Source organism: Crassostrea angulata, chromosome 10 (assembly GCF_025612915.1).
Source record: "Crassostrea angulata isolate pt1a10 chromosome 10, ASM2561291v2, whole genome shotgun sequence".
In the NCBI taxonomy this organism is placed as follows: Eukaryota; Metazoa; Mollusca; class Bivalvia; order Ostreida; family Ostreidae; genus Magallana; species Magallana angulata.
The window spans coordinates 50933594-50961305 of record NC_069120.1 but is presented as its reverse complement, the minus strand read 5'-3'; the positions used below and the strand labels follow the sequence as shown (position 1 = coordinate 50961305).

Here is a 27712-nt window from a genome sequence, read left to right as displayed (position 1 = left end):
CAAAATGCTTTTATTATATAGTGCCCATAGATATGTTATATACAATGTATCAATGAATCAGTGCATCGTGTTTTTCTCAAGCAATCATTTACAAAATATAAAATTTACAATGATTGGAAAGATCCATTGTACTAATGTAGTAAAAACTCAAATAACGTTAATAAATTTTCATTAGTTTATCAGTGCGAATCGTTGGCCTTTTAACAATGCCTGAATAATGCTTTGTACATATTTACCACTCTCTCGAAGTTCCAGAAGAAATGTTAAATGTACAGGTTCAGTTTCCGCAAGTTTCGCCTGCACATACTAGCTGCACATACAATTTCTAAGTTGTGGATGAATTTATGTATCTTGGTGTTTTATTGAACTATAATGGAAATTTTAATGTAACACAAAACAATTAGCCAGTCAAGGTAGAAAAGCAATGTTCTGTCTAAGATCTAAGGTTAGTCAATTGAATTTAAATGTTGAAACTACATGTATGTTCTTATGTAAGTAGTATTTTGAATTAGGGATGTGAAGTCTGGGGAAACCACAGTGCGTGTGACATTGAGAAAATACATTTAGAATTCATAAGAAATGTTCTGTGTGTTAGAAAAAATACAAATACGTCTATGGTGTATTTTGAAACTGGCAGGTTGCCTTTGAGGATTGTACGCTATTTTCGGATTTTTAAGTTTTGGTTTAAATTATTACAAACTAAAAATTGTATTTTGAGGTCATGCTATGATAAAATGTTAGAAGAGTGTGAACACAAATTGAAAAATGTATCAAACTGGGTGTCAAATATCAAAGACAAATTGTTTGAAATTGGTTTAGGCTACATTTGGGCTGACCAACACAAAATATGTTATAAAAGCCATTTTTTACTTATTAAGCAAAGAATAATTGATACTTTTGTACAAACTCTTTTTGCAGATATAAATAGTTCATCTAGATGTATGTTATATAAAAATATTGTTGACCATTTTTCACTGCAATATTATTTGGTGAAACCCATTCCTTGTATTTACAAAAAACAACTCAGTAAAATCAGAATGTCATCACATAATTTATCCATAGAAAGTGGACGCCACAGAAATATTTTGCGAAATAACAGAATATGTGAATTTTGTAGATCCGAAATTGAGGATGAATATCACTTTGTCTTAATATGTCCACGATACCAGCAATTAAGAGTCAAATACATAAAAAAATTACTAATGGAAAAAACCATCAATGTATAAATTTATACAGCTATTATGTGTAAACAATGTTAGAGAACTCTGTAACTTAGGGAAATTCTTGCATCATGCCTTCAAACTACATGTTGACTGATATACTATTTTTAAAACAATTGTTGTAATTAAATCGATGTGTTGAATTGTACATTCTCCAATGCTATTATCACTGTACTACATATTCATTGCTATTACCATCTGTTAGTAAATCCATGCAATGTGCTGCAGATATTATTTATAAAAAATTTCGTATGCAATAAGATGTATGTCGTACGCAATAAAGAAAGTTAAAAAAAAGTTGAAACTACTTATTTCATGAGTTAATGAAATGATACACACTCGCGCGCGTGCACGCACGCATGCACGTAAATATTTATTTTGTACTGCAATATCATTACACGAACGACTTAAAATGCACTGAAATCAGAGGTTTTGTTTATTATGTTTTTTCCCCACGAAGCAACAAAGATACTTTATTAGAAATGAATCGTTTTATTTGTTATTGTCACATACATTTGTAATAACATGAACACGTGGCTTTCATTATAAAATGTTTTTAAGACATATAATTTCTGCTGTTGCACGAAATAAAAATGAATTAAAACGGGTCAGTAGAGGCTTCCTCCTACTTCCGGCCGTCCACGTCCGTCTTCCTCCGTATAATGAACATACCGTCTCTTATTGGCACCATTATCTTTAATTAACGATAAAAATCAAGTACAGTAATTCCTATATTGATATAATAACACGTATATCATTTAAATATTTGTATATCCAATTTAGGATACACAGTCATGTTAATTAAGTATCATAATTAGAGAGATACACCTTTTTTCAATTTAAAATAAATATTTTTTCCAGATTAAATAAAAAAATGCAATTTTCCTCGATGGGTATAATTTTTATAGAATTGCACAACTTGCAATAAATGAGTCCACTTCTCTTTCTGTGTGCTTCAAATTTTTAAAGGGACTTGGACATGATTTGAGCTCAAAATTTCCAAAATTTATTTTTCCAATTTTTACGTCTAGAATTGTTAATATACATGTAGATGTTTTCAATGCTTTGACAAAATTTGAACGTCAAATATCGAGTTACAAGCGAGTTACATAAGTCAGAATTCTTTGTTTTGTAAACAAAGCTCGGGTCCTGTTAATGTTTACAAATTTGTTGTATTGGTATAGATTTCAATCTAATGTTGCTGTTTGTTCTGACGAAATTATTTATGAACCCAGTGAATCAGTCTATCTTGTTTCCACAAGTTATTTTGATAAAGAAATGGCAGTTTCTTTACTTTACAGTATTTGTAAACAAATACAAGACTCGAGTTTTGTTTACATAACAACGACTTCTTTCCTCTGTATCTCTTTTGGTGAATCATTCAAAATACAAAAATAAGCTATTTTATACGTAGAAATCAAAAATAAAATTTTCATCTGAAATCGTGTCCAGGTCCCGTTCAGTAAAATACTAAGTTAAGAGGGTTCTCTCAGGAGTCATAACATTTAATATTTATATCAAAGAGAAAAAGTTTTTACAAAAGAATTAAAAACAAATATATTGGGTATTATAAAATGAAGCAACAGCATACAAATCTTATTTAAAACCATTCTATTTTTTACTCTTTAATTAGTTTCTAATATTGAAGTAACTTGAACTAGAAAACTGACCAGTCAGGAAGGGCCCCGCTATGACAATTAATATAGAGAAGTGAAAAAAACTTTGAATTCCATCCTCTTTATATTAACAATGATGAAAAATAAATGCCCGGCAGAAGATGTAAAGAACTGGAATATATAGGATCTCGTGATTTGTAGTTGGATATGATTTTCATCCAACAATTAAAGTGTTTTTTTCTTGAGCCTTAGTGAGGGGATAAAACACACAAGTTGGATAAAAATCATATTATACTACAAATCCTGAGATTCTATTTATCCCATATTTTATACACCGCAATCAATGTTTACACTGTTTATAAAACTCTACATTATTTTTACTTCATTATGCCTAGGCAAATCCCATTGTAAAGTCACAACTCTGGAATATCAAAAAAATATCCAATGAGTCATATCCACGGGATAAAGTGGGTTAACATGGGATGAAATAAAATTTGTTAAAAAAACAAAGAATTGATACCAATGCAATGATACCTAGGCTTTGCCTCTATTCGATAAAACTATCATAAATCATTGTGTACGGTATTTTAACCCCAAAAATATGAATATTATATTTCAAATCCATATTTCAAAGAATGTACACAATACTACACATCATTCAAAATTGACCTTAACTTCAAAACAAAGTTCATTTGCAGACACAGGCAGTGCAGTAATTAATCTCAATGTGACAGATAAAGATAAAGCTTAGGATTTTCTTCCTGTGGAAGGTTAATTAATCCCAAAGGACAAATATTGCACAGCCTTCATTGTATACAATGGTAACATTCTCAGCAGTTATCTCTCTTTGCCCATTCATTCTCAGCAGTTATCTCTCTTTGCCCATTCTTCTTATGCATAGTTATGAATCTACCCCACCACCCCAGCTCCAAACCAGAAGACATAGAGAACCAAACTTAGCATCAAAATATGTATTTCTGCCTACTGAACTACCATACCAAATTTGAACTTGATTGGGCAACCATAAAAAAAGTTATTAGAAAAAAACAGGAAATTTGTGGACGGAAGAGTGACAGACGGACGGACGGACAGAAGGACGGACGGACAGAGTGATTACTATAGGGCACCCGCAAATCCTTGCGGGGCCCTAATTATTAGACTAAGTATTCAGTAATATGGCCGTAATCTGTTTGTTATTCTGCAGAACAAAAGAAGAATTATTGTGCATCCTCATATATGCATGACCTATATGGAGGTTCTTAATAATGTCATCTATACTAGCCTTATATATACACCCATGTTCCCACACATTTTATATCTTCGGATAAAAGAATACAGGCAAGTACCTTGTGGACACTTCCGTCCTGTCTGACCATTTCGTTGAATTTGGTAACGCCTTCTCCTCGTTCACCCATAAACCCCTCCTTTGTGTACGGATCCCCAAAGAACAGGACATTGTCCACCACTATGGTCCCATTTGGTGCCAGAAGTCCTAAATCCCAGATCATCTGCAACATGGTTACAAGATTTTAAAATTGCTTGAATAACACCGAAGCGACAGAAATGAAACTGGTTATATTTTGGGATCATTTGTTCAGATTTGAATTTATCTAATATTTCAAACAATCACTGATTTTTCAAAGGATTATTAGGATGATAAAAATTGAATATGAGGTCATTCAAAAACTGAATTTAGAAATTGTGCGTCATTAGATAAACAAACAATATTGGTTTAGGAAGAATTTGAGATATTCCGATTGCGGTTACACGGTAATAAATATTCATTAATTTAAAATAAAATGGTCTTTAATAATTATATTGTCTTTGGTAAAATAGTTTATGTGGTTGACATGTCTGTACCTTGTAGTAGGTGGTATAGCTTGGTTTGTCGGCGTCTATGAAGATTAGATCAAACTGCTGTTTCTTTTGAGCGAGAACCTCCATCGATGACTTGGCGGGACCTAATGCATTCAAAGCAGCATTGTTTAAGTTCACGATTAGAGTGCTAGTTTCAATTAAAAATTTTAATTTGAAAGCTATCTTACTTTACCTTTCATGATTTCAACTTTTTTCCCACATCCCGACTTGTCCAAAAATGACCTTGCAGTGTCAGCGATATAAGGGTCAAGTTCGCAGGTCACGACCTGTCCGTCTTCTGGAATGCTCTCTGCGAATGCCAGCGCCGTGCACCCAGTGAACATACCTAGTTCTAGGATACGCTTTACGTTACCAAGGCTTGCCAGGGATCGCAAAAACTGGACTGGAAAAAAAAATATGAATTTGGGTTTTGAATTGATATGGTTAAATCTTTCTATAGATATGTTAGTCAAACTTCAAAATTAAAGGAAGTTTAATCTGTTTTTCTGATGCAATATTATATCATCTACCCAAAAGAACGGACGTATATTTCTTTTTTATAGAATTTCCTTTTGTGAACATGAAACGCGGTTTTTTTTAAATTCGATATTCTATCATCTACCTAAAAGAAAGGACACATCTTCTTTTTAAATATAATTTTCTTTTGTAAACGTTAAAATGATATAACGAATTTATGACATTGAATAAGTACAATTTATTGAGGGATGGATTTTAAATAAACTTTGCGTGCACGGCGGAATTAATATACAGCGTACCTTCCAGATTCCCAGACATCATCAATGTACTGGGGATCTCGGTCAACTTTCCCTGGTCAACAGCTGTCTGCCATTGGTGATTTAGCGTGGAGTGCACGAGTTGTTGGAGGTCCTTGCTGGGATGTGTCGAAATTCCCTCGCAATAGTCCATGCGACTCTGTGGAACGAGGAAAATTATTTATCATGTAATAAACTATACACACTTATAAAAGAGAACAATAGTGTTACAATTTCTTTTCTTTATTCATAATACCAAACATAAATCGATTTTACGTATATTTTGCACAAATATATAACAAAAAATATTGATTTTTCCCCCCATTTGTTCTACATTTACATCTACCGAGTATGATTCCCTCTATTTCTTACGGAAACTTATAGTTAATGCATAGCTCTATAGAAATTAACAGGGTCGATCGATATCTACACACCCCGTTTAAATCGATTGGTCGAAACCTACAACGACTGAAACTGCAAAAATTGACCGGACTGAAATCTACACTTCCCGTTTATCAATTGGTTGAAACTTACAGCGATCTAAGAAAAATCATAGACTGCACGAAATAATCATGATGATGTCAGATTCAAATTTTCATAGGGAACGAATTGGCTGTTTCTTTTATCTAACGTACTGATGTACATTAACAGTAATTTAGTGAATTTAACTTACTTTTACAATCAATTTATTAATTTGTTAAAAGAAAGATATAAATACCGAAAAAATGTTTTCTTTGATGATTCATGTGGGTTATGACGGTAGCGATCATTGCAGACAAAAATACATAACCCGGTAACGCGGGTTATGTATTTTTCTGCAATGTCGCCACTTTCATATCCCACATGAATCACCAAAGAGAGCATTTTTTTGTTTAAGGAAACTCGGAGCAATAAGCACCAAGTCACAATTATAATTATAATCCTGTTAAAACACAATTATGATAATAATTTTAAAAAAGTTTCTCAAGTATTTTCAACGCAAACGGAATTCTTGCAAGTTATCTTTAAAAGTTCGAATTTATGTAGTTTTGAAAGATTTTAAATTAATTCCACGACTCTCTCTGTCCAAGTGACCAACAAAGCTGTACAACTTTCCACTGACCTTCATCAGATCCAGGACTTCATCTATCTCCTCGCTGATCTTAGACGGGACCTTCTGTTCTCTCACCAGGTCCCTCAGTTTCTGCAGCTTTCTGTAAGCTGGGTCCAGTCTCATGGGGATTGCATCGGCTTTTATACCCCCCCCCCCCCCCCCGAATGACCTCTTCGATATTTCACCCCCAATTCGTAACGCAATGTTCCTATTTAAAATGCAATATTGGTGTTCGACGTTCCTTTTAATGTTCTAGATTAAATATTTCTTTCGCACACGCGGTCGTTTTAAATTGGGGGTCAACAGTTTCTTTAATCAGTATTTACAAAGAACCACTCTATACCGGTTACACGATCACATGACCTGGTTTGACTCACTTTCTAGAGTACATGTATAGAAATTCTTTTTTATATTGAAAAACAATTTTTTTCATTGATAAAAACTCCATACTGATTTACCTTGTGTTTTTTTTTATGTTTGATGTTGTGATATGTATTTATTTATTAATATATTTTCAAAAGAAGTAAAAGGCCGTTAAATAATATACTTGCACATTTTTGGGTGACATTAAATTAGTCTTGTAAAGTGAACACCCTTTTGTTGATATATTTAGGATTGTGATATCTATCGTGTATTGACCGTTTTTAAACGGTAAACTGCGCCAAAGTTAAAGGTATTTAAACAGTTAAATAACTTTAACATGGTAAATAAAGGTTTGAACATTGCACAATAAGCACGTCTAATATCATAATGAACGATCCTCTTCCATCTGTAGATACATATAGCTATATACGGATTCTAGAACGATTTTCTTAGTAATCATTCAAATCGACTGTGTAGATTTTATATGCAATTAACATTAAGGCTTGGTTACAACTGGTCGTAGGTGCTTCTACGGGTGGTCTACGGGCGGATTTTAGGAAAAAATCTTGCGGGACACGCAAGTGCATCTTACGATTTTGGAAGGACGTGTGCTTCGCGTAAGCACGCATGGACATGCACAACAATCACCACGGTTTCCTTGCGAGAACTGAAAACGTACGCTACGCTTGCGGTTCGTTCAAGGAACTCGTAAGATGACCGTACGATTTGACTTGTACGAATGACATAAAGAGATCACACTTGTCCCTTGCGTTACATGTTCATTGACTGCAAGTCGCATGTGCTCACCATATACATATAAATTGAACGCACAGTAAACGTACGTCACACTTGTAAACGTCATGCGTACACCAATTGCTCGTGGTGCGTGCGAATCAAGATTTTTATAAAATATGATTATGAAAAAAATTCCCTTAAGGATAAGAGAATCGATAGTTTTACGATTCATCAAAATCAAATCAAAGATTCTAGTGAAAACTAAATTGTCTATGCAGCAGTCGTTGGACACAGAAAGACGTCTGTACGATTGACGTGCAGGTAACCTACGACGCGAATGTTTACTACCGTTGACAACGCAAACGTACGTCTGGTGCACGATATTCGTTAGATTAATTAAAGCACGTTTCCTACAGGCATCGCATATTGCAAGTGGCAAACCCGTCTTTAAACAAAATTGTACGTGACACCTACGACTGGCAGTGAAACGTTCGTTTGTTTAACGCTGCACTCTCAATTACTTCAAACGGTTTTTACGGCACGGTACGATCAGCCACGGGAGCCACAAGTGACAAAACTCTTGGCACACACATGATCACCAAACACGTACGACCAGTTGTTGTGACTGAGGCTTTAGGCTTAAATTTGCTCTCTATCAGACCACATTCTCTGTTAACATACACACACATTTTAGTTAAGAGTTATTTACATACCAATAATGAATTAAATTAAATTGAGGAGATAATCAATTATTTGAGTTTAAGTTAATTTGGCGCTCCATAGAGAAGGAAATAAAGCCATATGCAGTTTAAGGAGATGATATGACAAGTTTGGTTTATACCTATCAGAACAGGAGATGCACGAAAAAAGAATCTCTTTGTATGTGATATTTATTGTAAACATTTACGTACATGGTATCACTGCACAGATACAAGATGGACAATGCCCAAGCCCTGGGTAAGTGTGCAACTCTGGAACTTTATTTCAATTTATATAAGTCTTGTCAAAAAATTGTTTTTAAGTACTTATTAATCAGAGATTTTAATTGCTCTTAAAAAATCCTTGTTCATGTCATTGCTTGTCACTTGTAAATATCTTGATTATACAGCTTTAATTTGCAATCTTAGTCACTGATCCCCCCCCCCTAAAAAAACAACAACGCATTGATTTCAATTTATACATTAATGTTCAACAATAGAAATATGAGGTCATGTTGATTTGTTGTGTTTCCGTTTCCCCCTCTACCACTCTACAACTTCCTCATCCTCAACCAATTCCGAACTCTCGACCAGTGATGTTAATTTTCTGTTTAAAAAAAGAAAGAGAGAAGAAAGAAAAAATATAAAGCTGACTGATTTTTTTAAAAATACATGCAAATTGATGTATAATAAGGCGGCATCATTAACTAACATAGAGTATCTGTTGCCAAAGATAAGATCAATTTTCCATCGTTTATTGCTCAAACTTTACCGATTATTTAAAATCTGTTCTCAAAAAAGCTCAAAACTATCATTTTCGCAACCACATGACAAAAAATTCAAGGAAAAATGTGTGAGATACTTCGTGCGTTAATTATGATATTCGACTTAATTCAGTTAATGTTCAATCATACTATAGTTCAAACCGAAGTCAATATTAGAAATCTGACTTGTTAATGAGACATTCTTTGAGTATTATGAGATGATCAAAAACGGTCGAGGCGTGATCGAATCCAATAAAGCTCGAAGAACTTGATTGTATTTTATCGTATCCGGCGGTATTCTAATACAAGGAACAATTTGTTATACTGATGTTTATATATAGTTTTCAGCATATTGTTCAATTAAAATGTAAGCAATTAAATAATTCAATTAATTATAAAAATGTTTTTACGATTTTAGGTTATTTGCATATCTTATAATAATATGCAAACCCTGCTTGCGCCCCAACATTAGTTAACTAAACGTACAAAGTTTGTTTAGTAATGGTATCACACACGTTAAAATTGCGTAAAATAATAAATATCATTCACTACTTTTCAGAAATGCTTCGATTCTAACTTGTTGTCTGAACTACATCGACATAGGAGGAGAATGTATCGGTAAGAAGTACATGTATATATTCTTAAGTACAGTAAATCTAATTATCCTTGGGGATCTTTTACTCATGTTCAAAAAGTATCACTAGACCGCCCTGCTTATATATACATATCGATGGGCAAACTGACTAGATTAAAGTTATTATTAAGATGTTAACCTAGGATAATCATTTGTTACCAATAAATTCAAATTCGATTAGGAAATGAATTATTCGTTTTTACTTATCAACATATGCATGCCTTACCTAAGACATTGCTAAGTTTGCTTTATGTTACGGTATAAGACATACGTGTACTTAAGTATGACTTATGCGGTCCTAAGATTCCGCCTAAGTCCTATTTATGACCTTACTTAAGTCAAAATCTTATCATGAGCCACAAGTATTCATTCATAAAAAAGTAAAAAAGTATAACGAGTAAACCGAATTTCACAGCAAATTAATTAAATGTGCGTTTATTGAATTCAACCATTTTACTAAAGCTTGTGTAGTAGTTATGTTCAATAACTCAAACACATACCAAACATTTGCAATGATTTCACTCGTTTGTGAAACTTCAAAATTTATTTCAATTCCACTATTCTACAAACAATGCAAAAATCCTCAAAATTGTTAAAATGCATGTATATACTCGGTATCTCGATATCACCAGTTTTACAAAATATTTCATCAAATTGTTTTAATATCCACATCGCATTTAACGGATATTTTTTAAGCATGACTTAGCTAAGACATTGCTAAGTTTGTAACCGTTCTTGATCGAATAAATAAAACACCAAGACGATTGTAGGGTTCTATATTATATATTCTGACCGTTACGTCGCATTTATCGTTTCACCCTAAAACAATATATAAAACATATAAGCACACCACTATAACAACACAAACATTATAGACATCACAAACATGTATAACATACAATTACTTATAGGTCAATTTTATCTCTTTACATTTAATCTCAATACACGATAAATCTGAATTTTATGCTAAATAACAGTTCCAACAATTAGAATCATTACTCTAATATTTAGATTATATTAAAACTATTGGAAATAATGAATTTCAACAGATAGTTACCAATTTATGGAACTGAGTGCCCGACACTGCATATATGTATCAATCAGGCTCATTATGAGAACTTGACATATTTGCAATTTATACAATATTTAAGACTTGTTTGCACAATTAAATATATAAGGCATATACTGCCCAACGATATTTACATTGTACTGTATTCAAAACATTCACTCTACACACTCATACTTACTAATTAACTTTATTCATTTATTTTAATTTTTAACCTGTAAAAGTTTAGAATTGTATTTATTTAAAAGAATTATGTTTTAAAAGAATAACTTACAGGTCTGAGTCTGCATGCTTTGTCTCAGTCTGAATTTCAACAACACACCTTTCTGGTTAGAAGTCTAGATTGCAATTAAAGAATTACAAAACCAGAATACAAAAGAATATCTCCCGCCTAACTCCATCAGTAGTGACCAATACTGACCAATCACAAACCGTAATTATAAAAATACTCTTCAAATGGAATAATCCAAACCACTGAAATAAATAACCTAATCGGGCTATACCATTATTTAGAATAGGAGTGTTTTAGTTTACACACACTTTTTACACTGTTAGTATCAGTGCAACGCAAAGAGTGAAAGATGGAAAAAGTGAATGAATGAATAACTGGTTAATGCTAAAAATAAAACTAAGTCAAACTATCACATTATGTTACGGTATAAAAATACTTAATTAAGTAGGACTTATGCAGGTGCTAAGATTAGGCCTAAGTCCTAATTATGACCCAACTTAAGTCAAGTCTTTGAAAAAACACTTATAGGATTTCAATTAAAGAATAAGTATATAATTTGTGATATTCCTAAACTTATCGAGCGTATCGAAGATAAAAGTCTTTTTGAGAAACACAATTATTATATATCTTCTATATAATCAAAAAATAAAAGTTCTTTAGCAAGCATAATCACAGAGTATATCCGTTGTTTTCAATTTGAATATTTTATTGACATGCAACAACTTCATTGTGTAATTTATTCAAGTATGGAGATGTTAAAACGTGTGTCTATACATTACATAAATACACTATACTTCAAATATTTCTTTTTCTACAATAGCCTGCCAACCCGGTACAATGGGGTTGAACTGCACCAGAAGATGCCCGGATGGTTTCTACGGTCAGTTTTGTGTGAAGCCTTGTGACTGTCCGCCAACCCAGCGGTGTAGTAAAGCGTTTGGATGTGTTCATATTGGAAGGAACAGATCACGTGGTGAGCATTGTACAGCCTGATTTGACCATATATATCTTACATAGTTAATTCATGACATTTAGTTTAAACAATATTTTATTTCAAAATGAAATAGGATCGGACAGCAGACATGACCCATTTTTGTCCTTTCCTTCCTGACATTGTCCATCATTACAGAGTCTTCCATATTGATCTATACAAACAAACATTTGTTATCAATACTAGCACAGTGTTAACAAAAATTTAAATCATTAACATTTAAATTGTGTGCAACAATAAAAAGCAATGTACAAATTTGGATTCTTTATTTATTTTGTAAAGAATGATATTCTCGATGATTATTACATTAACATTTAAACATCATGAATATTACAGTACTATTTGAGCCATATATACAAGTACTAAAAAGTTGATATGTTTTTACAATACCCTTAAGTGATGGATTGATATTTTCATTGAACGCCTTTGAAATTTTATTGCAGGAGATGAAGAATCAGATGAAATGATATCTCTTCAATCCAATTCATGCAAGTCTTTGGAAGGTAAATAAAAAGTGAAAACAATACCAAAAAAATTATTAAGACATATCAAAATAAATGCATTGCAAGTAATGGTTGAAGAAATACACGATTACAGAGTAATTAGCAGTGTAACAGCAAAATGCTTATCCGTATTTTTGTCGTTTTTTATTTCTTTTCCAGCTGCAGTAATAGCACAGGGCGTGGTGATTGGTTTACTCTTTGTGGCTTTAGTTTCCGCCACGGTCCACTTGTATCGACAACAACCATCACTGTACGTCACAGTAAATCAACTGATTTATTTAAAAGATTAATATGTTTCAGTGTTTTTGCCTGTGATAATTTTAGGTATCAATATTATACTATACAGTCCAATAATTTCAAAGGAATTTAAAAATTATCAGTTTCTGTGTGACTGAATTGTGTTCTGATAGTATTTCTTTATATCGTAAATTAGCAAACAACCTTCTGGATACATGGAAACGCATATCAAATTTGAAGAAGTTCAATTACATTCTTATGAAGCCATGAAGGGAAACGATCTTAAAGATGGCGCTGTAATAGAAACCATAAATAGAGCCCAGCAGGAAAATTACCTGGAGCCTATATCATCTAAAAGGCAACATCTTGTGTGTAACAAACAAAAAGGAAAGGGGCAGGGTGGGATTTATGAATCGAATGATCCTAGGAGGGTTCCATCGGCAGCTGTAGCATGTCCACCTAAGGTCGCTGTGGTTATGGAGTCTTTTAAATCTAACACAGCAAACATCTCCCAAATGTCCGAGGAAAAAAATGAATCTTACTTAAAAATGGAAGGAAAACTACACGAACCCGACCAATGTCAAGAAGATGGGTATATGGATGTTGAGCCTGACATAGGTGAAAGAGAGAACTATTTAGGCGCTGCTGAGACGAGTCGTAATCAAAGAAAAAACTATCTGGATGTCATTGCTTCCGAACCTGATCAAGTAGAAAATTATCTAGATGTAATTGAATCTGACCAAACAAATGCAGAAAACTACTTATAACGACAAAGGAAAATGCTATTCAGATTTTGAACCGATTAATAAAAAATTCTTGAACGTTGTTTCAAGCAGAAAAAATGAAAATAAAACTGGTTTAAATTTATTTGAATCAATCGAATGATGCTGGATCCCACCAACTGTAAGCTTTCTTGGGTTGATGTTCCCGACCAAATAGTAATGTACAGCATTATAAATACGCCAAGCCAAAAATACCAATTAATTCTGTATGAGTAAAACATCGTTATCACAATTCCTGTATCGATCATTATTTCATTTGAATGTTTTGGAATAGTTATTTTTATCATTTATTGTGTAACGATTTTTTGGGCAAATGTCGATAGCTAAAACATTTTTTTTATAGTCCAAAATTTTAACATGTCCATATTTTGAGCTTTGTCTTACAAAGACAAAAATAATCAGTGGCAAACATTTACTGTAAATAATGCCAAATTAGCTGACTTTTTATTCTAGACATCAGTTACACATAGAAATGAAATATTAAGTTATACCTTGAGAACTGAAGCTTTCCTTCTCACACATTTGAATCACAAATGAAAAACCCAAATTTCCCATGCTTTATCGCATATAGTTTTCAATATCAATATATTCAAAATAAAAGTAAGAGTAAACAGCACATATATAAGCAGTTCCTCTTTATTCTTCATAATTCATTATGATAAGTTTCTCTATAATGTCAGCTAAGAATGATTTCCAGAATGAGTGAAAATTATGCATGTAAAAGCTGGAGTAACGTATTCTCAGGAGATTCAATTTTTGCGGCACTTCAGCCGATTCCTCTTGCGATTCTTTGCGTTTTAGATGAGTTTGAATCCTTTTCCGTTTTACTTTGATAATCTTATATGTGAGTACATGTATATACATAATCAACTTGTACAATTACTCTGAAAATTAACAAATCTCGGTCATGTTGATACGTATAAGTCAATGGTCAAAAACGTACTTCACTTGTTTGATTTTTGTTTTTATGAGTACTAGTATATCTTTAGCATATCATATAAAAACATGACAGCCACGTGCATATATGGGGGTCGTCCCTCTGGAAAATTCAACTTTACTGAATTGCATGGGTGGAGTAATATACCAAGAAAACACTTTGGAGATCCCATAAAGGACAAACAAAACTATCCTCGGACCCCCCCCCCCCTTCCGCCTTGAAGTAGTAGGATAGATGTCAACTGGTTTTACTGAAATTAACAAAATCAGATATTTAAAGACTCTAGTAAACCCTAGAAATTTAATGTAAGCTAATATACATGTAATTAAAGGAGAACTTATCAAATATAAAGCAATTTGGGATAAAAAAAATGGGGAATACCCCCACATTATTCCTCTTTTAAAATTTCAGGAAAGCAGCAGCAATTATCAATTAAAATAACAGAAATTTAAGATAACAAATGCAATGTCATAGAGACAAATTGGATTAGTCTTTAAAATGAGTATTTCTAGTACCTTATTATTTTTGGAGGCTACGTAATTTTTCTTTATATACAAGTTCGGAACTTATATCAAGTTAAAGATTTTAATTTTTAATCTGAGAAATAAAATGCAAAAAAAAACCCCAACTTTTAAAACGTATGTGCGCATATATGTACCAATTTAAATGTATTCATTGATAAAACAAGCTGGTATATACCGGTATTGTTCTTCACCATTCTTTGGCTTTTTTCTATTTTGTTTTGGTATTGACTTATGGTAAACCTTGGAACTGGTCAAAATCTCATGAAGGGATGACTTGCTAGCATTGTTTAATTTTTGTTAAAATGTGCATAAAACCAACTACAGTGAAACAACATTTTGTTTTACCGACTCCAAATTCCTTGCTATAATAATAACAATGGGTTGACTCGTACACCATCGTCATTACCGGTCGCTGTTTAGTCTCTATCTATATCTATCACCAGTAGCTTAAACGATAACTGAAAACGTTTTTAAATGATGCAGAAATTGTATATAAAAAAAAAGAACTGTCCAGATGCAAGAACTTTTTCACACAGTTAAAAATGCCATTCCAAAGGTGAAACAAGAATGATGCATACAAAATGACATATAAAGAACCTCTCTGTTTCAAAACCTAGTCACTCTTATTTGCCAATATTGATATTAATTAAAGAACACTTGTAGTTGTTTAATTGGACAATTACCACAAGTAAAATGTCTTCTAATTAACGTTCATTATGAAAAGCAAATATATATTTCGTGCTTTTAATTAGGGAATATCCTCTTGAGCACCATATTTACATCATTAAATATTGTACCTCATTCACACTGCAAGTACATGTACAATATTCATTATTGAAAAAATAGTCTCTCTTAGTTTTTTGTCACTATCGTTTTTATATGTACGTTAAACGTCTGAACAAAATATGTTTTTTTTTTATAATAATCACAATGATCACACAAAAATATGAACATTGACTATGTAATAAGTACTCGTAATACTAGCATTCTCTATTCACATAGGTGTGTACACAAACTGATATTTTAAGACTATGGAAAATCCAATCTATACAGGTAAAATAAACATTTATCCTTTATTTATAACTATGATTAATTTATCACAGGATAGACTTTGATACTGAACATAAAACTGTTTAACTGATAATAAACAAATAGAAAAGACAAAAATCCATAACGGAAAATATGAAAGATTTTAAAAAAAAACTACGTAAACATTTCTCACAAGAGTCGTTCTCATGAATAGGGCATTTTCAATAGACAACATAATTTTGATCGCCAGTAGTCGAGTTTTAAGTGAGAAACAGTGCCCACAAATCTTTGTTTTGTAAACAAAGCTCAGGTCAGGTTTTGTTCACACTTTGAATGTTCCAGGTTTAAACATAAAATGGTGGCGACAATTGCTAGGAACTCTTTATTTATGTTCGACACAGATAGAAAAACAAGTTTAGCTTTTTTTTTTAAAGCTTACCGTCTTTAGAGCAAACTATAAACAGCAACTAGTTATCTAAGACAGTTTAATTGTTTTGTGGGAGTTGATTTTAACCAACTCTCCTATACTTTTACTCTGGCAAACCGGAAGTAAAACAGTGTATGGACCTACGCACAAATTATCACCGCTAACGAAACATAGTACTTGATAATAATTGATAAATTTGATGTAATGTAATTAGAAGCATTGTTTTTTCAAGAAATATACCAAAAATACCTTAAAATAGTCAGATTTTTGATAGTACAAACAATTTAGATTTTTTTTTGTAGTCGTATGTATTCCTACCTCAGAGATCGATTTCAGTGGTAGCTACAGACTATCGAATCTAAAGGTAGAACCAATACATGTATATACTGTCGTATACAAGACATCAATATCATTGGTTTGTTAAAAATTGTTTGATATACTTTCCTAGAAATATTTCGTTTACTGATACATAACGAACAATAACACAAACTGTCTCAAAATTCTATAAAGCGAAATACAAATTCAAAGCAGAGCAACACGGACATCTATAAAGAAAAATAGTTGAATCGGGTGCCTAAGAGGAGTAAGCAATCCCTGCCCATCTCGTAGAGTTTGATGGCGTTAATTTTATCTTTGAATTTTACACAACGTGATTCATATGGGGTTGTCCGTCTAAATCTCGGATTCCTTGTCAAAAAATCCCGATAAATCATGTTAGAAAACCCGAATGTGCGTAATTATTCAAATACAGCTAAGAAACTTTTTGCTTGGCGAAATAAAATTTGCAGATATCAAAATAGGAAATCAACTCCCCGTCTGTATTTAAGAACTTTTATTATATAAATGTCACCTTTCTCTACATAGCATGGCGAGTCGAACATTTTATGTCATTATGTGTCTTTTAAGCCTGCGTGTCTAAAATTGAGAAATGCGTACCCCAGCTTGTAAGTTGCGACAATAGTAGGTTAAAATAGATCTTAGGAAGGTAGGAAGTGACGTAGACTCGTATTATTTTGATAAAATCAAAGTTATAACACTGAATTTAACAGCTTGTTAAACTGATATCAGTTTTTATTACACATCTAAGGTGCAAATAACTTAACCGATATTAGCCATACCGCATCATTATTATTTTTTTTTTTTTACATTTTTGTATTAATATTTGAATAAACAATACTTAAAGAAAAACAAATAGTTTCAATTGACATTATAGAATATTACTTTCAACTAGTTAGATATGAAAATCATAGGCTGATTTTCATTAATAGCATTTTGTATTGCTTTTTCGTTTTCCCACTTTTGAAGATTTAAAATCTACAAAATTTGTTAAGTCGTACGTGAAAAAGATCATAAGAAAATTATCTCCCTTGCGCCGAACAGTATTTCAGCCAATGAAATGAATGTAAATGTTCACATCATGTATTTTCTACCAATCACAAAGGAGAGGAAGTGCACAGCCCGGAGACTGTAAATAATTTCAACTCTTTATACCGTCTTCCAAAGAAGACGGTAATCAGCTTCAGAAAGGACTTTTTACGGTATACTGAACCAATGTAAACAAAACATGACACGCGCCTTGTTAGCATAACAAAGAACTGTGAGCTCTGTATCTTGCTTATAACTCTTCAACTAACACTCCAATTTCGGATCATTAGAAATGCATTCCTAAAGCACTGAAATAATAAAAATTTAAAAAAAATCAAAATTGACTAAAATCGTGATCATGCCTCTTTAAAGCTAGGTAATAAAAATACCCATTGAGAGTTTTACTGACGGGTTTACCCATACCGACGTCAATCGATTCAAAATGCTAGTGTGTTAAGCAATGATACATTTTATATAAACCAATCATTAAAAAAGATACCATTTTATTACATTTAATATTCCACAAATTAGAATAAAAATATTATTTTTAGTAATACAAATCAAAAGAATTGAACTAAATAGATAAAAATGTAAAACACTTATCAGCAATATCATTGCATTAATGCAATGAGATATTGATAAATATATCTATTGAATAAAGCTGACGGGTTTGTTATTATCTGTCGAATAAAGAAAGTAGACTTATCTGATGTAAGCAAATGATAACCAGTTATTTTTATACTTGGGAAAACCAAACTTATTTTCGGTAAACCACTCTTTAAATGCTATATAAAACGTTTGATTTTTATCATCACCACAGACATAGTTGTTACATTGATTCAGTAGCACACGCATCGTCATTATGTCTGAAGAACGTAAATGTAAACACCATGGTGCTCGAGCAGAATCCTGGTGTCTGTACCATGAAACACCTTTGTGTGTCACATGTAAGTTTGAAAATACTCATAAAGCTTGTCCTAAAAAAACTGTATCAACAGTGGTCGATTTTCCAATAACGGACTCCAGGAGATACCTGTACGAAGAATGCAAGAAAATGTATACACCTGTCCTTGAAATGGAAAAGAACATTTCAAGTTTTACTGAAAAAAAGCCGAGACCAGTTACCGAAAGTTTGGAGGATATTTTCAAGATATTTAGGAATCAGTTAAAATCACTGCAGGACGACACAGCTTATTGTGTCACCGAGACAGAATCAGAGTGTATCAGAAATTGCAATGAATTTAAATCTACCGCAAATGAGGTTTTAAAAGGAATTGGACAGATCATGAAAGACCTTTGCAAGGATACATTAGATTTTGGAAGAATAGAAGAACAAGTAAAGAGTTACAAAAAAGTAGCCGACACCAAACTAAAGAGTTTCGACATGTGCGACATGGAATATCGAATCGGGTTGAAAATCGCCTGTCTTCTAATCTCAGAGAAAATCCCGACCCTTCGACGAGCAATTCTGGAAAGCACTTTGGTCGAGAGCTTATTCCCCGTGACAATCACGAACTCAAGTATTCGATTTATCCGAATCATTGACACAAAACTCATTCCTTCGGAGAAAATACCTGTGATATCTGGATGTGCCGTGTTATATACAGGTACTATTGTTTTGATTGACAAAGCAAACTCATCAATCAAATTTTTTTCAGAGAACGGATTGTTAAAAAATGAAATAAAAACAGACAGTCGTCCACACGACATCGCAAGCACAGAGCAAGGTATTTGGGTGACTTTTCCACGATTACTAGCATCGCACATTCGTTTTTACCCTGATCTTGCTTCCAGATTTGAGGATAGATCAAAGAGAATTAAAGTAGAAAATGGAAAATGTTTTGGTGTTGAATATGGAGGAGAAAAACTTGTGGTGTCCTGTAAAATATCATGGTGTAAAATATTTGGTTCTTCGCTTTGGCGGTTTTGTGTTTTTAGCGGAAAAGATGGCAGACTCTTGCAAATCGTTGAAAAAGACAAGCTTGGGAAATCATTTTACATGAGTGATGGATATTTTAGCTTTTGTCCCTACAGAGATCAAATATTATTTTTATCAGCAAATGGAACAGCAAAACAGTTTCAATTAACCGGGCCATCAAGTTTGGAACACCTCAGCCAGCTCGAATTTAAGAAAAGTTACAAAATGTCAACGTTGGTGTCATCGGGAGGTGCAATAATTACTTGTCACAAGAAATATAAATGTCCACTTACCTACAAGACAGTCATTCACATTATAGGTTCCGGAAAATCCGGGCAGACGAATTTCAGTTTCAACGGGAAAAATCCTGGTCCAATGTGCTGTGATGTCAGATCCAGAACCATAGTTGTATGTGAACAACCGAGCATCTTTTCCGACAGAGGTAAAACAGTTTACGTTTATAAGTTTTAACAATAATGTGGGATTTAAATCAAAATGCAATAAATGATTATATTTCATTGTAGCCCAAAATTTATTATGAAAACCAATAAAGCAATAACAAAAATTGATATACATTGTATATGTTTTGTTGTTGGTTTTTTTTTTTTAATTCTGGGGGTTGTTTGTTTTGTTTTGCTTTTATGTTTTTATTTGTTTGTTGTTTGTTTTGAGAGAGAGAGAGAGAGAGAGAGAGAGAGAGAGAGAGTTCTTCAAAACACACATAATCATACTGTACAAAATAAAGATATATGGTGCCCTATGTATTGACATTGTTCAAGTCTGCCAACTGTTTAAACGATTATCAAAATTTGCTACTGACAAACTAAAAGTAACTAAGACAATAAAATACAGAGGACAGCTTATAGATTAAGAACTAGGATATAACTCGTTTATGTGATGATGGGATTTTTCAAAGCTTTCAATGGCATTATGTTCCACCCTCTGCCATCAGTTTGTATTATAAATAATTTACTTATGTGTTTGAATGCATAGTTTACCTTGTATAATATTCTACACATTATATATGTTGCAGTTGGTTTTAACATATGTTTTTACAGTTACAGTATTTTAATTTTTGTTCTACTTGAATTATTGGTATGTACTTGATATGATGTACATCAATATTTATGTTTTGATAAGGATATACTGTGGAATCATTAGAATTCGTGGGGGCCAATTTTCGTGGATTGCTTAAATTTTACAGGTTCGTGGGGACGAAATTTCGTGTATTTTCGTATACACGCAAGAGGAAGATTACTTTATAGCTCTAATTTATTAATTCGTTGGGGTGTTAATTCGTGGATACGAGGTACCCACGAATTCCACGAAAATTGAGCCACCACGAAATCTAATGATTCCACAGTAATCATATTCTGATCAACAAAATTTTCAACACGTTTGTGAGTTTGTTTGATGTGTAGGTAGGAGAATGAGGAGGCATAAATGGCATTATGTTACCAATTATTTTATGATTTCTTCTGTGTTTCGTGAATAAACTTTGTATAATTTGTGTTGTTTTCTGTTTATATTATGAAAGGTTAAAAATATCCAGTTGTAATAACGTGCACTTGAATTTAGAACCCCACGATTGATACCAATGTAAATAAAGAGATAATGTGAATTATCATGCATTTACAGGGCGTCGTAAAAAAAGATAAAAATTTGACTTTGTTACCACGGAGTATACTTATGGTAGATACCTAAATATATACTATAAAGAAAACGTGCACGGCGGATGAGCTTGAAATGCTTCATATTTAGTTACGGCAAATAAATATAGCAGAAATGTTTAAAAAGATATAATTTTCGCCCTGTCGAACACCTTAGATTATTTCAAAATCATTCTGATCAAGATTTGCTAGTTTAGTTACCATTGAGCCCAGTCTATATTGATGACTGAAGTTGATCAAGGATCATAACATATACTGCAATATCAACATATGCTCTTTCTGGCTTCAAATTCCTAAATTCAAACCGTTCCCGAGTGAATCTAGGTTGCCTTGCTGTAAAATTGTTAAATTAATTGATCTCTTAATGCATATTAATTTTTCGTTGGAAACGTTTTATTAAGTTTCAAGTTTGGAATTGGTTTGTATACAATCAGTTTTAATTCAATCCTAAGTGGTTTAAATGGAAAAAATCGCAATTTTAAAAAATCATATTTATTAAAAATTCAAAATGTTTTATAGATTCATCAAATGTGAAGATATGTCGAATTGAATTAAACACGAAGCCTGACGTTCAAAGTTGTGTCAAAAGTTAATCTGATATTACGTAAATACAGTGTACATTGCAACCAACCATGTCTCTATGTGTATTTTCAAGTTGGTAATGGTATAACACTAGTAGATGACCATGAAAATTTCAGGCCTAAAATTTGAATTCTAAATTTTGAATTGCGAACTGAGTTTTAGAACGCAGTTCACTTTTCAATTGCAAATAAGCCTGAATCTCAAAAAGTACTTTTTAAGATTTGGGCTTATTTCTTCTTTTTGAGATTCGGGCTTATTTGCAATTGAAAAGTGAACTGCGTTCTAGAACGCAGTTTGCAACTTATCACGATTGGTTGCATGTACAAAGAGGTGATACTTAATAAACGCGATTCGTCCCACCGTTTTGATTGTGAGTGAGGTTTTGATTGAAGTGATGATCACCAATGACGTCAACCACTGCAAACAAGGCTACAAACTCATGATATAATCAGGATACAGCAAAAACTGAAGTGTCTTCAAAAAAGCTTTGACTTGAAGTTCAGATTTTTTCCCCATAAATACGATTCTAAATGTCAAGATTTCTCGTTAGAAAAAAAGTTATTCAGTGAAGGGACGTTTCTATGACAACTTTATTGTTCCTGAGAGATTGGCAGATTGCACGAACTATGGCACGAAATTAGAGAGATTCTAATTTTTAGCCTTGGAGTTTAAACATTAAAAGATTTCATATAATACTGTGGTTTCATTGATATTCAAGGGTATCAATTTTCGTGGATAAAGTGAAAATCACAGTTTCAAGGATACGTAAATTCGTGGCCAATGACCTTATTAATAAAAAATATTAGTAGAAATTGCAGTTCAATGAATATTTAATTTCAAGGATAAACTTATTAACGAAATCAACGAAAATTGGTATTCAACAAATATTGATGAAACCACAGTATATTTTGAAACATCTCTGCCTTCACACTTCCTCAACGTTTTTAACATAAAATTGTAAAAACATGAGCAATCAAATAGTGTTTCATTTTTAAAAGAAACTCTATTTTTATATAGGACCTGGTATGTACACAAAATGTTATCTAAAGACATAGGAAAATCCAATATCTAAACGAATAAAACTACATTAGAGCTGATAAGAAGAATTAACATACATGCATACGTTTATCAAAAGGTAGACTTTGGTTCCGAGCAACACACTGTTTACCTATTCAAGATCCTAGAAACTGTACCGAAAATTCCCATTAAAAAACTTCACAGAATAGTTATGTGTCCTTGGATATAAAGACGTTTCAATATAACATAACATTTTAAAACCTCGCTCTCATAAAATTAGGGATTTGAGGTTCGTTAGGAGTTCAATATTATACTTAAACGCATAAATATAGATACAAAGTGGTTTATGCATACCGAAAGATTTAAAGGTGTTAATTTGTGTTAAATTAATTCTTAATTAATTAATGAGTCTTCTATCTTAAATTTTATCCTTAAATTTTGTCAGTTTTTTAAATTTCAATATTGATTTATACAGATACACATCATTATCAAAGTAATCTTTCCAATCATCATTACTTGGTTTCTTTCTTTTCATAATTTAAACTGCCTTCTATATACATGTAACTGACCCCTTACGATAGATGTACTTGGAGACCAGTTATGCAATGAATTATCAAACTAAACATATAGCCAATAGAAAAATAGAATATAGTATTTGCATCAATGCAGCGTAGCACTGATAAAACGTTTTATCTAATAGATCTACAACTAGGGACGTGTAGGTTATTTTCAAACAAATATCTAAAGTAGTACATGGTTTGAAGTTGACCTAATATGGTTTATACTTGGTCAGTAAATTCCATAAGAGGCGAGAGCAGGGAGTAGATATATTTGCATATAAAAAGATATTTTTAGCAAGAAAAAAACAAATTTATTTTTGTTTTTTACAAGCTTAATATAAATATATATGTGGTATCAATCGTTTAGATCATATAAAGATTGATATTGATAATTGATTCATTCAAGAAGTTACATAGAAACTGTTATATCGGGCTACACAGATGAATATTTTCTTTTTGGACGGTTTCCATTATGTCTGAAGAACGTAATTGTACACTTCATTGTGCCTGTACCACATAGAACTAATGTGTGTCCAGTGTAAGATTGACGATCGTCATAAACACTGTCCAAAAGAAAGACAGAATTTCCAATAACTGACATTGATTTTTAAAAAATCTGCACCAAAAATGCTGAGAACTCCGCTAAGAGTGAGTAACAAAACTTTTTTATTCTCATGTACAAAAAAAAATATTCGAGAAAAAGACTGGAAAATTTGGACTCAAGTTTTAGGTATCTTGGAAAAACAGTAAAATCGCTGCAGGAAGACGCCACAAATAGTGTCGAAGAAATGTGTTTCAACAATAATTTATTGCACTGAATTTCAGGCAACAGCTGGTACGATTTTGACAGAGATCGGAAAGCTTATGAATGAGCTTTGTAAGAACACATTAGATTTAGCGCGATTTGAAAGTTGACTAAAGAATATGGAGATGAAAAAACGCCAAACTTAAGGATATAAACAAGTGTGACATATCATATATCATATCGCTTTAAAAACCGCTCGTCTTTTAGATCCAGATAATATTCCTACCCTTCGACGAGCAATTTTGGAAAACACGTTGGTCGAGAACTTATTCCCCCTAGTGACTAGCAGAAGCTCATGTGTTCGATTTGTCACCTCCTCCGAGAAAACACCTGTGATAACTGGATGTACCGTGTTAAATAAGGAACTATTGCTTTGATTGACAAAGCAAACCCTTCTAGTTTACTAAAAACATTCTACGTTTAGTTTAGATACAATTGAGGCAATGCTTCATTTAAATCGATTTGGGGCAGTTTTCATGGATAATAAAACACAAAAACACAATAACGAAGCAAATATTGCTTAAATCAAAATCAAATTGCTAAAATCAAAAAAGGATGATACATCAAAATCACCTTTATTTTTTTTTAATTTATTTTCTTATTACATGATAGCAATTCTCTTACTTTATATGTACGATGTTGGGACATTTGTATGTGAATTGGATTGTGGATTTATCATTTTAAGACATCTTTGAATTTCAAAATGTACCTTTTATCCATCTAAAAACATTGTCCTTTAATTTTTTTGTAAAGGGTTTTTTTTTCTTAAAACAAAACATAATTGTCAAAATGGTACGTTGATTATTGTTAGGCCTTTTCTAACCTGACGTTGTGTGAGCTTTTCAGTAGCACTCTGTATCACATAAACGAAAAGTATCATTATGGCATATCCAGATACTGGTACAATTCTGCAGAACTCGCTCCCTCCTCATATTCACATGGCTTTGGATCTATGAACTCTGGCACAATTTAGCAGGAAGACCTACGTGAGAGAGAGAGAGAGAGAGAGAGAGAGAGAGAGAGAGAGAGAGAGAGAGAGAGATGAACGATCGACATATTTTGGCCTTGGAGTTTAAACAATAAAGGGTTTCATATGATACATTTTTAGGATTATTTTATTCTGCCTTCAAACTTCCTCAAAGTTTTGTTAACAAAGAAAAATTGTAAAAATATAAACTCATCAAACAGTATTTTATTTATAAAAGAAACTCTATTTTTATATAGGTATGTACACAAAATGTTAATTTAAGACATAGGAAAATCCAATATACGAATTAAACAACCTTGGAGCTGATAAGAAGAATTAACATATAGTTATATAAAAAGTTAGACTTTGATACCGAGGAAAGATAAGTGTCCTTGGATACAAAGAGGTGTAAATATAAAATAAAAACTCGCTCTTAAAGTTCGATTATGAGTTCAATACATGAATAAAGACATAAAATGGTTTACGCATACGATAAGATTTAAAGGTGTTTTAATATTTAATTGTGTGTAATTGATTCTAATGGGTCTTGTATCCTAAATTCTATCTTTAATTTTTATTTCAAGATTGATTTATACAAGTGCACATCTTTATCAAAGTAATCTTCCCAATCATCATATCTTTCTTTAGATTATTTGTACCGAAAAACCAAGAATTGCCTTCTCTAAACATGTATTTTTATCACAGTTTAAAATCATATAGAAATATTATTGTGTTGCACAAATCATTGTGTTTGAAACTAAGTGATCCCTTATGACAGGTGCACTTGAAGACCAGTATGCAATCAATTAACAAATAGATATATAATTGATGGTAAAATAGACTATATTACAAGTGACACTTAAGAATACGATTAATTTCACTGCTATGATCGAGAGTGGGTAATGCAGGTCATAATTTTGATCCGGAACGTGGGGCAGGCGCCTATATGTGAATTATTTTAAAGCTATACACGCTATAATTTGCGTCAATTTTGAATAAAGGGTAAAATGTATGTGTTTGATTACTAATAAAAGTTACCTTGATGCTGTTAATTATAATGCTCAATTCGATCACGTAACAAATATATCAAATGTTAAACAAACAAAAAATATTTATTTTCCTGCCTGGAAAGTAATGCCTCCTCGTGAATATCAATCTGTCACCTGATATCGACAGCTAAATTTAGTCTATCATACCAAAACTGGTGAAGGGTCAACATCTTCATAACTGTGATAGTTTCACAAAGGAAAGGATATTTTCAGTAAAGCATAAATTTGTCCGATATACGAGTACAAACAAAAGAAAAAAATACAAGCCTGTGAGTAGATATGAATACTTCCTTTAAAAAAATGACGTAGACCTGTGTTTTCCCTTATGTGCTATTTATAGATCCTATAAGTGTTAATGCAGAAGTAAGGGTATCGTGAATGACAAACGTATTTTACTCATTATACATGTAAGTTTTTGAAATTAACAACTGTTAAGCATATTAAAAATCAAGTTGGATATTTAATTAGGCAAACAATAACGACCACCTAGTTCTCCGCGGACATGCGCAATGAGGTCGGTTTGCTCTTCCTTCATCAATATTCATGAAAAGGTATATTTTCCTGGCAGGAAAATAAACAATTAAAAATCTATATCTTTGTAACGAGATGGAATTCACCATTGTAATTTGCAGATTAAGGATAACTTTTATAAGTAGACAAACACATGCGTTTTCACTATCATTCAAAATTGACGTAAATTATAGCGTGTATAGCTTTAAACTACTTGGAACATCAAATTTTATCACTATATGAAGTTATACGTTAACTTGAGAGATATTGCAATTTTTGTGATCAGCGAGTGACAATATATTGTTGTGATTCGTACTGTACTCTACTATAGCACATCTCAATGAAACAATCATCCAAAACATCGGTGCCAGTCGCAACCTTTTACCATAGACAACCATATTCTGAGTGTGATCAATGTGATGTTAAACACCAATCAAAGTATTTGCATCAATGCAACGTAGCTTTGATAAAACGCTTTATCTACTGATATATATATACACATATGAGAAGTTATTTTTAACTAGGAAAAACCAAATTTTATTTTTGTTTTTACAGGTATTATATAAATAGGTATGCTAAATAAATTATTTAGATCTTATCAAGATCGACATTGATAATTGATACATTCAAGTTGTTACCTCGAAAGTGCTGTATACGATACACAGGTTTTGGGACGGTCTCCAATATGTCTGAAGAACGTAAGTGTACACTCCATGGTGACCAGGCAGAATCCTGGTGCCTGTACCACATAGAACTAATGTGTGTCAAGTGTAAGTTTGACGATCGTC

At 32.4% G+C, this 27712-nt stretch overlaps 2 protein-coding genes across 2 annotated transcripts; one reads left to right on the top strand and one right to left on the bottom strand.

Annotated features, from left to right (window-relative positions):
* Positions 1-1684: 1684 nt before the first annotated feature.
* On the bottom strand, positions 1685-6682 carry LOC128164648 (O-methyltransferase MdmC-like). Its single transcript, XM_052828605.1, has 6 exons — positions 6569-6682; positions 5470-5626; positions 4887-5096; positions 4697-4797; positions 4183-4344; positions 1685-1914 (listed from the first exon to the last, which is right to left on the bottom strand). The coding sequence occupies exons 1-6, from the start codon at positions 6680-6682 to the stop codon at positions 1846-1848; spliced, it is 813 nt and encodes a 270-aa protein (XP_052684565.1). The 3' UTR covers positions 1685-1845.
* A 1784-nt stretch (positions 6683-8466) lies between these two features.
* On the top strand, positions 8467-14175 carry LOC128167675 (uncharacterized). The gene is made up of 6 exons (XM_052833526.1): positions 8467-8614; positions 9679-9737; positions 11872-12024; positions 12486-12545; positions 12705-12795; positions 12979-14175. Exons 1-6 carry the CDS (start codon positions 8514-8516, stop codon positions 13547-13549), a joined length of 1035 nt encoding a protein of 344 aa, XP_052689486.1. The 5' UTR covers positions 8467-8513; the 3' UTR covers positions 13550-14175.
* Positions 14176-27712: the final 13537 nt, after the last annotated feature.